This window comes from Salmo salar, chromosome 12 (assembly GCF_965601325.2).
Source record: "Salmo salar chromosome 12, fSalSal1, whole genome shotgun sequence".
Classification (NCBI taxonomy): domain Eukaryota; kingdom Metazoa; phylum Chordata; class Actinopteri; order Salmoniformes; family Salmonidae; genus Salmo; species Salmo salar.
The window spans coordinates 106821243-106834529 of NC_138302.1; the positions used below are offsets into that span (position 1 = coordinate 106821243).

General features: G+C 41.6%; 1 protein-coding gene across 1 annotated transcript in view; it reads left to right on the forward strand.

Annotated features, from left to right (window-relative positions):
- Positions 1-6481: 6481 nt before the first annotated feature.
- The window catches only part of LOC106566275 (E3 ubiquitin-protein ligase makorin-2), a 55427-nt gene continuing 48621 nt past the window's right edge, over positions 6482-13287 (forward strand). Inside the window, exon 1 of the mRNA XM_082959540.1 lies at positions 6482-6709. Within this exon, the coding sequence (XP_082815666.1) occupies positions 6684-6709 (26 nt within the window). The 5' untranslated portion in view covers positions 6482-6683. The remainder of the gene's footprint in view (positions 6710-13287) is intronic.

Here is a 13287-nt window from a genome sequence, read left to right on the forward strand (position 1 = left end):
TGAGCGACGTGAGTGCTACGGGTCTGTAGTCATTTAGGCAGGTTACCTTAGTGTTCTTGGGCACAGGGACTATGGTGGTCTGCTTAAAACATGTTGGTATTACAGACTCAGACAGGGAGAGGTTGAAAATGTCAGTTAAGACACTTGCCAGTTGGTGAGTACACGTCCTGGTAATCCGTCTGGCCCTGCGGCCTTGTGAATGTTGACCTGTTTAAAGGTCTTACATCGGCTGCGGAGAGCTTGATCATACAGTTGTCCGGAACAGCTGATGCTCTCATGCATGTTTCAGTGTTACTTGCCTCAAAGCGAGCATAGAAGTAATTTTGCTCATCTGGTAGGCTCGTGTCACTGGGCAGCTCTCGGCTATGCTTCCCTTTGTAGTCTGTAATAGTTTGCAAGCCCTGCCACATCCCGTGTGGCTCAGTTGGTAGAGCATGGTGTTTGCAACGCCAGGGTTGTAGGTTCGATTCCCACGGGGGACTAGTACGGGGGGAAAAAATGTTTGAAATGTATGCATTCACTACTGTAAGTCGCTTTGGATGAGAGCGTCTGCTAAATTACTAAAATGTAGAAAAACATCCAACGAGCGTCGGAGCCGGTGTAGTACGATTCAATCTCAGTCCTGTAATGATGCTTTGCCTGTTTGATGGTTCGTCGGAGGGCATAGCGGGATTTCTTAGAAGCTTCCGGGTTAGAGTCCCGCTCCTTGAAAACTGCAGCTCTACCCTTTAGCTCAGTGCGGATGTTGCCTGTAATCCATGGCTTCTGGTTGGGGGTATGTACGTAATGTCACTGTGGGGACGACATCATCGATGTACTTATTAATGAAGCCGGTGACTGAGGTGGTGTACTCCTCAATGTTATCGGAAGAATCCCGGAACATATTCCAGTCTGTGCTAGCAAAACAGTCCTGTAGTTTAGCATCTGCTTCATCTGACCACTTTTTTATTGACCGAGTCACTGGTGCTTCCTGCTTTAATTTTTACTTGTAAACAGGAATCAGGAGGATAGAATTATGGTCAGATTTGCCAAATGGAGGGCGAGGGAGAGCAATGTGGTCACACATCACATTGATGACCTGTGGCATTTAAAGTAATTACTGTGAATTCCAAATATATAGTAATGATGAAACTGGACTATTGTATATAGACATTGTTACTTAGTCAGTCCTATGCTTTTTAGTCTCTTTATTGCCTCAGACACAACGTCAGCTGTCTCTTGGGCTGGCGTTGCCGATTTAGCCAGGAAATAGCTAAATACCCGCGTGGGAGACGTAAACAAGCAGGGGTAAGACAAGTGTCTTATTAGGGAGTGGAAAGTTAAACAGTAGTCATGTATTGTCTGATAACTCAGTCACATAATTACCTGTTTCCATTTTGAACCATAACAATCCTGGCCTGATTGACAACGTCGCCCTTGATGGTTAAGCCGTCGATGGCGTCCCTTTCGCAATCTAGATGGTTTTTTTTTTTATTACCGTTACTTCAAACATTAGGGACACATTTATTTCTGTTGTGCTCATATTTCTGACCAGGAGTTCCATCTTTTCCATGACTGAGTCAAGGAATCCTGTCTTCAAAATAAAATAATTATTAATTTAGTAGTTAGTAGTGTATATGAACTCATCCCTGTAGTCTGCAGACTTCTGGGGTATATGTCACCTTCTCTTCAATCAAAACGGACACATTCCTCTGTGAGATACCACCATAACAACCATTGCCTGATTAGCAGTAGTGTAAAGTACATAAGTAAAAATACTTTAAAGTACTACTTAAGTAGTTTTTTTGGGGTATCTGTACTTTACTATTTATATTTTGGGCAACTTTTACTTCACTACATTCCTAAAGAAAATAATGTACTTTTTACTCCTATATTTTCCCTGACACCCAAAAGTACTCATTACATTTTGAATGCTTAGCAGGACAGGGAAATGGTCCAATTCACACACTTATCAAGAGAACATCCCTGGTCTTCCCTACTGCCTCTGATCTGGAGGACTCACTAAACAGAGAACATCCCTGGTCATCCCTACTGCCTCTGATCTGGAGGACTCACTAAACAGAGAACATCCCTGGTCATCCCTACTGCCTCTGATCTGGAGGACTCACTAAACAGAGAACATCCCTGGTCATCCCTACTGCCTCTGATCTGGAGGACTCACTAAACAGAGAACATCCCTGGTCATCCCTACTGCCTCTGATCTGGAGGATTCACTAAACAGAGAACATCCCTGGTCATCCCTACTGCCTCTGATCTGGAGGACTCACTAAACAGAGAACATCCCTGGTCATCACTACTGCCTCTGATCTGGAGGACTCACTAAACGGAGAACATCCCTGGTCATCCCTACTGCCTCTGATCTGGAGGACTCACTAAACACAAATGCATCTTTTATAAATTATGTTGGAGTGTTGGAGTGTGCCCCTGGCTATCTGTACATTTTTAAAACAAGAAAATGGTGCCGTCTGGTTTGCTAAATATAGGGAATTTGAAATTATTTATACTTTTACTTTTGATACTTAAGTATATACTTTTACTCAAGTAGTATTTTAGTGGGTGACTTCCACTTTTACATGAGTAACTTTCTATTAAGGTATCTATACTTTTACTCAAGTATGATCATTTCCCCCCCACTGCTGATTAGCCACACTTTATCCTATGAAACATTTTCAGTTGCTGCCCTCTTAAACCTGATTGATCTTTTGAAGCAATGCTCTAATTCAGGGCTGCCCAACCCTCTTCCTGGAGATCTAACATCCTGTCGGTTTTCAGTCCAACCCTCTTCCTGGAGATCTGACGTCCTGTCGGTTTTCAGTCCAACCCTCTTCCTGGAGATCTAACGTCCTGTCGGTTTTCAGTCCAACCCTAATTTAGCGGTTCTGATTCAGCTTGTTAAGGTCTTGTTGAGCAGCTAATTAGTAGAATCAGGTGTGTTAAATTAGGGTTGGACTGAAAACCCACAGGACGGTAGATCTCCAGGAAGAGGGTTGGGCAGACCTGCTCTAATGCTACACATGGTGTATGTCCTTCTCTAATGCTACACATGGTGTATGTCCTTCTCTAATGCTACACATGGTGTATGTGTCACGGTTGTCGAAAGGAGAAGAGCGACCAGCAGCAAGAGCGACATCATTGATGTATACAGAGAAAAGAGTCGGCCCTAGAATTGAACCCTGTGGCACCCCCATAGAGACTGCCAGAGGTCCGGACAACAGGCCCTCCGATTTGACACACTGAACTCTGTCTGAGAAGTAGTTGGTGAACCAGGCGAGGCAGTCATTTGAGAAACCAACGCTGTTGAGTTTGCCGATAAGAATGTGGTGATTGACAGAGTCGAAAGCCTTGGCCAGGTCGATGAAGACGGCTGCACAGTACTGTCTCTTATCGATGGCGGTTGTGATATCGTTTAGGACCTTGAGCGTGGCTGAGGTGCACCCATGACCAGCTCGGAAACCAGATTGCATAGCAGAGAAGGTACGGTGTGATTCAAAATGGTCAGTGATCTGTTTGTTAACTTGGCTTTTGAAGACCTTAGAAAGGCAGGGTAGGATAGATATACGGTTGAAGTCAGAAGTTTATATACATTTAGGTTGGAGTCATTAAAGCTCGTTTTTCAACCACTCCACAAATTTCTTGTTAACAAACTATAGTTTTGGCAAGTCAGTTAGGACATCTACTTTGTGCATGACACAAGTAATTTTTACCCCAAATATTTACAGACAGATTATTTCACTTCTACTTCACTGTATCACAATTCCAGTGGGTCAGAAGTTTACATACACTAAGTTGACTGTGCCTTTAAACAGCTAGGAACATTCCAGAAAAGTATGTAATGGCTTTAGAAGCTTCTGACATCATTTAAGTATTTTGGAGGTGTACCTGTGGATGTATTTCAAGGCTTACCTTTATACTCAGTGCCTCTTTGCTTGACATCATGGGACAATCAAAAGAAATCAGCCAAGACCTCAGAAAAACAATTGTAGACCTTCATAAGTCTGGTTCATCCTTGGGAGCAATTTCCAGATGCCTGAAGGTACCACGTTCATCTGTACAAACAATAGTATGCAAGTATAAACACCATGGGACCACGCAGCCGTCATACCGCTCAGGAAGGAGACGCGTTCTGTTTCCTAGAGATGAATGTACTTTGGTGCGAAATGTGCAAATCAATCCCAGAACAACAGCAAAGGACCTTGTGAAGATGCTGGAGGAAACAGGTACAAAAGTATCTATATCCACAGTAAACGAGTCCTATATCGACATAACTTGAAAGGCCGCTCAGCAAGGAAGAAGCCACTGCTCCTTAACCGCCATAAAAAAGCCAGACTACGGTTTGCAACTGCACATGGGGACAAAGATTGTATTTTTTGGAGAATTGTCCTCTGGTCTGATGAAACAAAAATAGAACAGTTTGCCCATCGTTATGTTTGGAGGAAAAAGGGGGAGGCTTGCAAGCCGAAGAACACCATCCCAACCGTGAAGCACGGGGGTGGCAGCATCATGTTGTGGGGGTGCTTTGCTGCAGGAGGGACTGGTGCACTTCACAAAATAGATGGCAGGGAAATTATGTGGATATATTGAAGCAACATCTCAAGACATCAGTCAGGAAGTTAAAGCTTGGTCGCAAATGGGTCTTCCAAATGGACAATGACTCCAAGCATATTTCCAAATTTGTGGCAAAATGGCTTTAGGACAACAAAGTCAAGGTATTGGAGTGGCCATCACAAAGCCCTGACCTCAATCCTATAGAAAATTTGTGGGCAGAACTGAAAAAGCGTGTGCGAGCAAGGAGGCCTACAAACCTGACACAGTTAAACCAGCTCTGTCAGGAGGAATGGGCCAAAATTTACCCAACTTATTGTGGGAAGTTTGTGGAAGGCTACCTGAAACATTTGACCCAAGTTAAACAATTTAAAGGCAATGCTACCAAATACTAATTGAGTGTATGTAAACTTCTGACCCACTGAGAATGTGATGAAAGAAATAAAAGCTCAAATAAATCATTCTCTCTAATATTCTGACATTTCACATTCTTAAAATAAAGTGTTGATCCTAACTGACCTAAAACAGGGAATTTTTACTAGGATTAAATGTCAGCAATTGTGAAAAACTGAGTTTAAATGTATTTGGCTAAGGTGTATGTAAACTTCCGATTTCAACTGTAGGTCTGCAGCAGTTTGGGTCTAGAGTGTCACCCCCTTTGAAGAGGGGGATGACCGCGGCAGCTTTTCAATTTTCGGGGATCTTAGATGATACGAGAGGTTGAACAGGCTAGTAATAGGGGTTGCAACAATTTTCTGCGGATAATTTTAGAAAGAGAGGGTCCAGATTGTCTAGCCCGGCTGATTTGTAGGGGTCCAGATTTTGCAGCTCTTTCAGAACATCAGCTATCTGGATTTGGGTGAAAGAGAAATGGGGGAGGTTTGGGCAAGTTGCTGTGGGGGGTGCAGGGCTGTTGACCGGGGTAGGGGTAGCCAGGTGGAAAGCATGGCCAGCCGTAGAAAAATGCTCATTGAAATTCTCAATTATCGTGGATTTATCAGTGGTGACAGCGTTTCCAAGCCTCTGTGCAGTGGGCAGCTGGGAGGAGGTGCTCTTATTCTCCATGGACTTTATTGTGTCCCAGATGTTGACATGACCAATCCAATCGAAGCTACGGTTGGTATATCTTCATTTGACGTCATTTTATCTGTGGCCAATGACCTTGAGCTTTCTTGGATGGGCACTTCTAATGTTACTCTATGGCAGCACCCAAGGGGCTTGAATTCTCAAGCTCTACCCGTAGATTATGCGGTGACCTAGTGTCCCCATGCATGACAGAACACTGAGCCAATCACAGCGCGACTAGAGAACATTACCAACCTCTATGCTCCATATTTTCCGCTGGCTGCCCCACCACCACAGAAAGCACTGAGCGAGTCTGAAACACCTGCATTTTGGAGCTGCCTAACTCAAGACAGCAAAAAAGAGACCATGTTTGTTTGCAGCTTTATTAACTCGATTGTTTTTATTTACATTGTTTGCAAACTGATGTGATACCTGTTAATGCCAAAATAACATGCAAAACAGGCAAAAATAAATAACATTACACTAAACAGGTGGGGCTCAAACTCTGCCCCTTTTTACACTTCTTGCATTGCATTGGGTTTTGTACATATGCTCTGACATGTATCTTATATCCCAACTTTATATAGAGTGGTTAACACTCATCAAACATCAGTAATACAGATACACTTTGCTCCCTTCCCCATACGGTCATTAGACGTGCATTAACTACTTCTGGAATTTTTTGCCTATGATATTGACTATCAATGTCCAAAAGGACTCCAGTGATAACACCATACACCTCCTGGTTACTTTGTCTGCATCCACTTTTCCCAACGCCTTCTTCACCATCCTCGTGACTTCAAACGGGTTTTCCCAAATAAACCCATTCTAAGACTTCACTGTTGTCCACTCATCTTTGTCGCTCATTGTACTGGACCTGCTTTCAGCTTTTCAAACGACGCTTCTGCTTCAGCCATTTCCCCGGCGACCAGTCTGCCAACACCGCGTCCGGAACCTTAACATCGGAACCTTATTTTTATTGATTCTGGGGGTTCATAGGCGGGTGTTTCGGTTTGCACTCAAACGTGACAACGAAAACATAAATACTGTTGCGCCAATGTTATCGATGAACAAAAATGAGCACGAAGCAAGTCACCTGCAGGTAGAATTGTTTAATGGTTTTACTATTCCTTGAGTACGTTTCTTGCCTCAAGCTGTGTGATGTTTCCGGTCTTGTAATTAGGAAATGTTAGCTAGCTTCTTAGCTAGCTGGCTGGCTAGCCAACATTAGCTAACTCGTTGCCGTTGCTAGTTAGCTTGTTAACGTTAGCTTTGAAGCTGAGACCAGTCTGGTGCGACATATGAGAACATGCGGTAGTATGTTGCTCAGATTGAACATGTCCATTGATCACGCGATTTGTGTTTTTGTTTGCTAGTTAGCGCTAAAGTGTAGCCTAGGTAGCCGACAGTGGGCGCTAGATCTGCACTATAATCGATGATGATGCCCGGCTCTTATATAAATAGGCTGGACACATGACATGTTTAACAAAGCTTTTTCAGTTAACTAGTTCATTGCATCCGCCATGGAGCCCAGTTTCATAATATGACCATATTTCTCAGCTGCTTGCTGTACTTTTGAAGTAATCACGAAAAAACAGGCCTTATTTTAGGGCATTTTCACCATACCAGCTCCTATTAGTTATATTGAGCAACATGGCACCAACTCTCCTTCCGACTGTACTATTCCCAGCCCATTGTTCTTTCACCTGCTTTGTTATTGTTAGCAATCATGCTGACCACACCGCTCGCATCCACGAGCATTGCAAAATAAATGTAAACATGCATGTTATTCAATTATTGCGCCAACGAGCTCTGCGTTGCCAAGTGCTAAAATAGAAGTCAGTTGTGAACTCGGTGCAAGTCCTGCCTCTCCCATCTCCTGGTTGGTTTATAGAAGTAGATACCCACGTGCCATCTCCTCAATGGTTATACCCACGTGGGTGATTGAAAGATGATCTAAGTTAGGTCGGTTGTCGTGGTAACTATGAAAGGTAGATGCCAATCCTCATATAAAGTCCAAAGAAGAAAAAACCCTTGAAGGAGGAATGATGACTAGAAATGATTCGGTTGGCCGTTTTATCTGTGGATTAATTGTCGGAGTGGAGGACCTTGAGCATTTCAGGTAAAATAACAACTCAACGTTTATATCCCAGGACAAATTAGCTAGCAACAGCAAGTTAGCTTAATAGGACAAATTAGCTACAAACTGCAAGCTAAATAGCTAAATTGCCATAAATGTTTAATGCTCTTCGACCTGTCCCCATATTAATATAGTTGGTTCAGAGTTTGTTTTTATATTTCAACCTGCGTGTCATGATCGCGTTTGGTGTGGGGCGACAAAATCAACTTGCGAATGATGGCGTGCGACTGGATGTTGATTTTTGTACCCCCACACCAGACATGATCAGGACATGCAGCTGTAAATATCAAAAACTGAACCAATTATTTTAATTTGGGGAGAAGTCGAAAAGCATTAAACATTTATGGTAAGCTAGCTAGCTAGCTAGCTTGCTTTTGCTAGCTAATTTGTCCAGGGATATAAACATTGGGTTGTTATTTTACCTGAAATGCACAAGGTCCTCTACTCCCACAATTAATCCACAGATAAAACGGTGAACCGAATTCCTTTCTCATCATCTCTCCTCCTTCCTCAGGCTTCTTTTTTACTTCTTTGGACTTTATATGGTGGTTGGCAACCAACTTTACAGTGCATTACTACTAGAGGTCGACCGATTATGATTTTTCAACACCAATACCGATTTATTGGAGGACCAAAAAAAAAAGCCGATACCGATTAATCGGCCGTTTTACTTATATATATAGTTGAAGGCGTAAGTTTACATTCACCTTAGCCAAATACATTTAAGATCTGTTTTTCACAATTCCTGACATTTAATCCTTGTAAAAATTCTCAGTTTTAGGTCAGTTAGGATCACCACTTTATTTTAAGAATGTGAAATAACCAGAATAATAAAGAGAGTGATTGATTTATTTCAGCTTTTATTTCTTTCATCACATTCCCAGTGGGTCAGAAGTTTACATACACTCAATTAGTATTTGGTAGCATTGCCTTTAAATTGTTTAACTTGGGTCAAACGTTTCAGGTAGCCTTCCACAAGCTTCCCACAATAAGTTGGGTGAATTTTGTCTCATTCCTCCTGACAGAGCTGGTGTAATGGAGTCAGGTTTTTAGGCCTCCTTTGCTCGCACATGCTTTTTCAGTTCTGCCCACAAATGTTCTATTGGATTGAGGTCAGGGCTTTGTGATGGCCACTCCAATACCTTGACTTTGTTGTCCTTAAGCCATTTTGCCACAACTTCGGAAGTATGCTTGGGGTCATTGTCCATTTAGAAGACCCATTTGCGACCAAGCTTTAACTTCTTGACTGATGTCTTGAGATGTTGCTACAATATATTCACATAATTTTCCTGCCCTCATGATCCCATTTATTTTTGTAAAAGTACACCAGTCCCTTCTGTAGCAAAGCACCCCCACAACATGATGCTGCCACCACCGTGCTTCACGGTTGGGATGGTGTTCTTTGGCTTGCAAGCCTCCCCCTTTTCCTCCAAACATAACGATGGTCATTATGGCAATACAGTTCTATTTTTGTTTCATCAGACCAGAGGACATTTCTTCAAAAAGTACAATCTTTGTCCCCATGTGCAGTTGCAAACCGTAGTCTGGCTTTTTTTATGGCGGTTTTGGAGCAGTGGCTTCTTCCTTGCTGAGCGGCCTTTCAGGTTATGTCGATATAGGACTTGTTTATCTGTGGGTATAGATACTTTTGTACCTGTTTCCTCCAGCATCTTCACAAGGTCCTTTGCTGTTGTTCTGGGATTGATTTGCACTTTTCACACCAAAGTACGTTCATCTCTAGGAGACAGAACGCATCTCCTTCCTGAGCGGTATGATGGCTGCCTGGTCCCATGGTGTTTATACTTGCGTACTATTGTTTGTACAGATGAACGTGGTACCTTCAGGCATCTGGAAATTGCTCCCAAGGATGAACCAGACTTGTGGAGGTCTACAATTTTTTTTTCTGAGGTCTTGGCTGATTTCTTTTGATTGTCCCATGATGTCAAGCAAAGAGGCACTGAGTTTGAAGGTAAGCCTTGAAATACATCCACAGGTACACCTCCAAAATACTTATAATGTCAAAAGCTTCTAAAGCCATGACATAATTTTATGGAATTTTCCAAGCTGTTTAAAGGCACAGTCAACTTAGTGTATGTAAACTTCTGACCCACTGGAATTGTGACACTGAAATAATCTGTCTGTAAACAATTGTTGGAAAAATGACTTGTGTCATGCACAAAGTAGATGTCCTAACCGACTTGCCAAAACTATAGTTTGTTAACAAGCAATTTGTGGAGTGGTTGAAAAATTAGTTTTAATTACTCTAACCTAAGTGTATGTAAACTTCTGACTTCAACTGTGTGTGTGTTTTGTAATAATGACAATTACAACAATACTGAATTAACACTTATTTTAACTTAATATAATAACATCTTTTTGGTCTCCAAATAAATAATGAAACATGCTTAATTTGGTTTAAATAATGAAAAAACACAGTGTTGGAGAAGAAAGTAAAAGTGCAGTATGTGCCATGTAAAAAAAGCTAACATTTAAGTTCCTTGCTCAGCACATGTGAAAGCTGGTGGTTCAATATTCCCAGTTAAGAAGTTTTAGGTTGTAGTTATTATAGCAATTATGACGCAACGACTATTTCTCTCTATACCATTTGTATTTAATATACCTTTGACTATTGGATGTTTTAATAGGTACTTTAGTATTGCCAGCCTAATCTCGGGAGTTGATCGACTTGAAGTCATAAACAGAGCTGTGCTTCAAGCATTGCTAAGAGCTGCTGGCAAACACAGTAAAGTGCTGTTTGAATGAATGCTTATAAGCCTGCTGCTGCCTACCACCGCTTAGTCAGACTGCTCTATCAAATATCAAATCATAGACTTAATTATAATGAACACAGAAATACGAGCCTTAATTCATTAATATGGTCAAATCCGGAAACTATCATTTCGAAAACAAAACGTTTATTCTTTCGGTGAAATACGGAACCGTTCCGTATTTTATCGAACAGGTGGCAACCCTAAGTCTAAATATTGCTGTTACATTGCACAACCTGTAATGTTATGTAATAATTATGTAAAATTCTGGCAAATTAGTTTGCAACGAGCCAGGCGGCTCAAACTGCTGCATACACCCTGACTCTTGTGTGCAATGAATGCAAGAGAAGAGGCACAATTTCCCTAGTTAATATTTCCTGCTAACATGAATTTCTTTTAACTAAATATGCAGGTTTAAAAAAATATACTTCTCTGTATTGATTTTAAGAAAGGCATGTTGATGTTTCGTGCAACGATTGTGCTTTTTTTCGTGAATGCGCTTTTGTTAAATCATCACCCGTTTGGTGAAGTTGAAGTAGGCTGTGATTCGATGATAAATTAATAGGCACCGCATTGATTTTATGCAACGCAGGACAAGCTAGTTAACCTAGTAATATCAATCATGTGTAGTTAACTAGTGATTATGTGAATATTGATTGTTTTTTTATAAGATAAGTTTAATGCTAGCTAGCAACTTACCTTGGCTCCTTGCTGCACTCGCGTAACAGGTGGTCAGCCTGCCACGCAGTTTCCTCGTGGAATGCAATATAATCGGCGTCCAAAAATGCCAATTATCGATTGTCATAACTTGAAATTGGCCCTAATTAATCGGCCATGCCAATTAATCGGTCGACCTCTAATTACTAGAACTGTCATCCACACTCCAGTCAGTTGATCTGTCAATCACCCACGTGGGTATATGCTCTTAAAAACCAATGAGGAGATGGGAGAGGCCTGACTTGCAGCGTGTTGAGCATCACAAATAGAACCTATTTCTATTTTTAGCGCCTGGCCACGCACACTCTCGCTGTGGTGCGCAAGCAGTGTGGGTGCAATGATTGAATAACATGCATGTGTACATTTATTTTGCAGTGTGGGTGTGGTCATGATGTGAGTCCTGCCCACGTTGCTGGTAGTTAAATTGTATACAACAACAGGAAATGACTCATGGAACTCTGTGGTCGTCCCATTGTTTTCTATTTGGTAATAGAGGCATGTCTGTCTATTTCGTCAAATATCTCGCAATGTGTATATTTAGATTTTTTTCAAGTCAAACGCCATTTTAATCATGGGAATCTCCTCTTTCCAATCATGTAAGTTTGGGCAGCGAGCTCGGTTGTCATCCAATGCTAGCCCCAAATACCTTTTGCCCTTGGAACGCTGAGCTCTCCCCATTGGCATGCATCTCCATAGGAAAACAATCTATTTCGCCAAATATCTCACAATGTGTATATTTACATTTTTTTTCAAGTCGGGCACCATTTTCAATCAGGAGAATCTCCTCTTTGTAATTATTTAAGTCTGGGCAGCAAGCTCGGTTGTCATCGGTCACTAAACCAGAAATAGTCTGTTTAGTCCGTTTTCATTTTTTCCTGCTCTATCATTACGCAGACATAAGCACAGTTGACACCATCGTGGTGCAGATGTTTACTTTATACACAAGTGGTTTTTTTATTTACATTTTTTTTTCCTGTTTCGTCTCACGAACAGAATCTTTTTTTTTTTTTTGTGCCATTTAGGCGAAATGGAATTCGAAGCATCACTCCAGTCAAAACAGGCTCTGCGAACGTTCATTTGCTGTGGACTCGCGCTAGCGTTCCAGCTTAGCCAACGTTCTTTTGCCGTTTTTCAGCCTTGGGTGAATTTTGACTCGTTCTATTGTCCAGGCTAATATAAAGCATCCTCAATTCAGGCTGCAAACACATCATTTCCCTTCCTATCTAGCTTTAATGGCCGTTGGGAAAAATGTGTACTGTCTTAATAAAAATAAAAAAAGTTCACATTTTTCGGACAATTTAGGATGTTGCACACCACGTTCAGCCAAGGGTGTGCAATATCCTAAGTTAATGGAAAATGGTTTTATTAGGACGTTAAGGAGGAAAGTGATTCCTTTGCAGCCTGAATGGAGGATACTTTATGTACAAGCCGGAACACCAGTGTATTAGCTGGAATCCACATCAATCCTAGATGATAGTGCAGATCTACTGCCCTCTATTGGCTGCCTAGCCTATAGAAAGTGCAGCTACAGATTGTTACTCCAGATCATGTGATTTAATCCAAAGATTTATGGTATCCATTACTGGGAGTTACAAATTAGGTACTGTGATGTAGCACAGAATTTTCGACCAACCTTAGTATCGTAAGTTATCTTTGTTCTTGTTTCGGCCAAATATGTATCTTTTAAAATGTCGGTGTGTAGTTGCAGGTGGTGCATTTGAATTTAGAAAATGCATTTTTCTCTATGTAATCCAACACCGCCATCTGTCTATTTCAAATCTTCTAATTGAGTGAGACAGGTGAGTCCACCCCAAACTTTCTCGCCATGATGACACTTGCCTGTCTTGATCAATGAGATTTGAAATAGACAAGATGGCGGCGTACACATTGTTTGATTACTAAAAGGCCGACCTAAGAGGAAGTTGCTGCACCTATTTCCAGTAATTCCTGTCCTAGAGTGGAAATTCTCTTTTAGGTTCCACCTCTAAGACTGATGCAGGCTGCAAATATATATTCAGGAATTGGAAGTGGGAAAGTTGTGGTGATTTCCACATT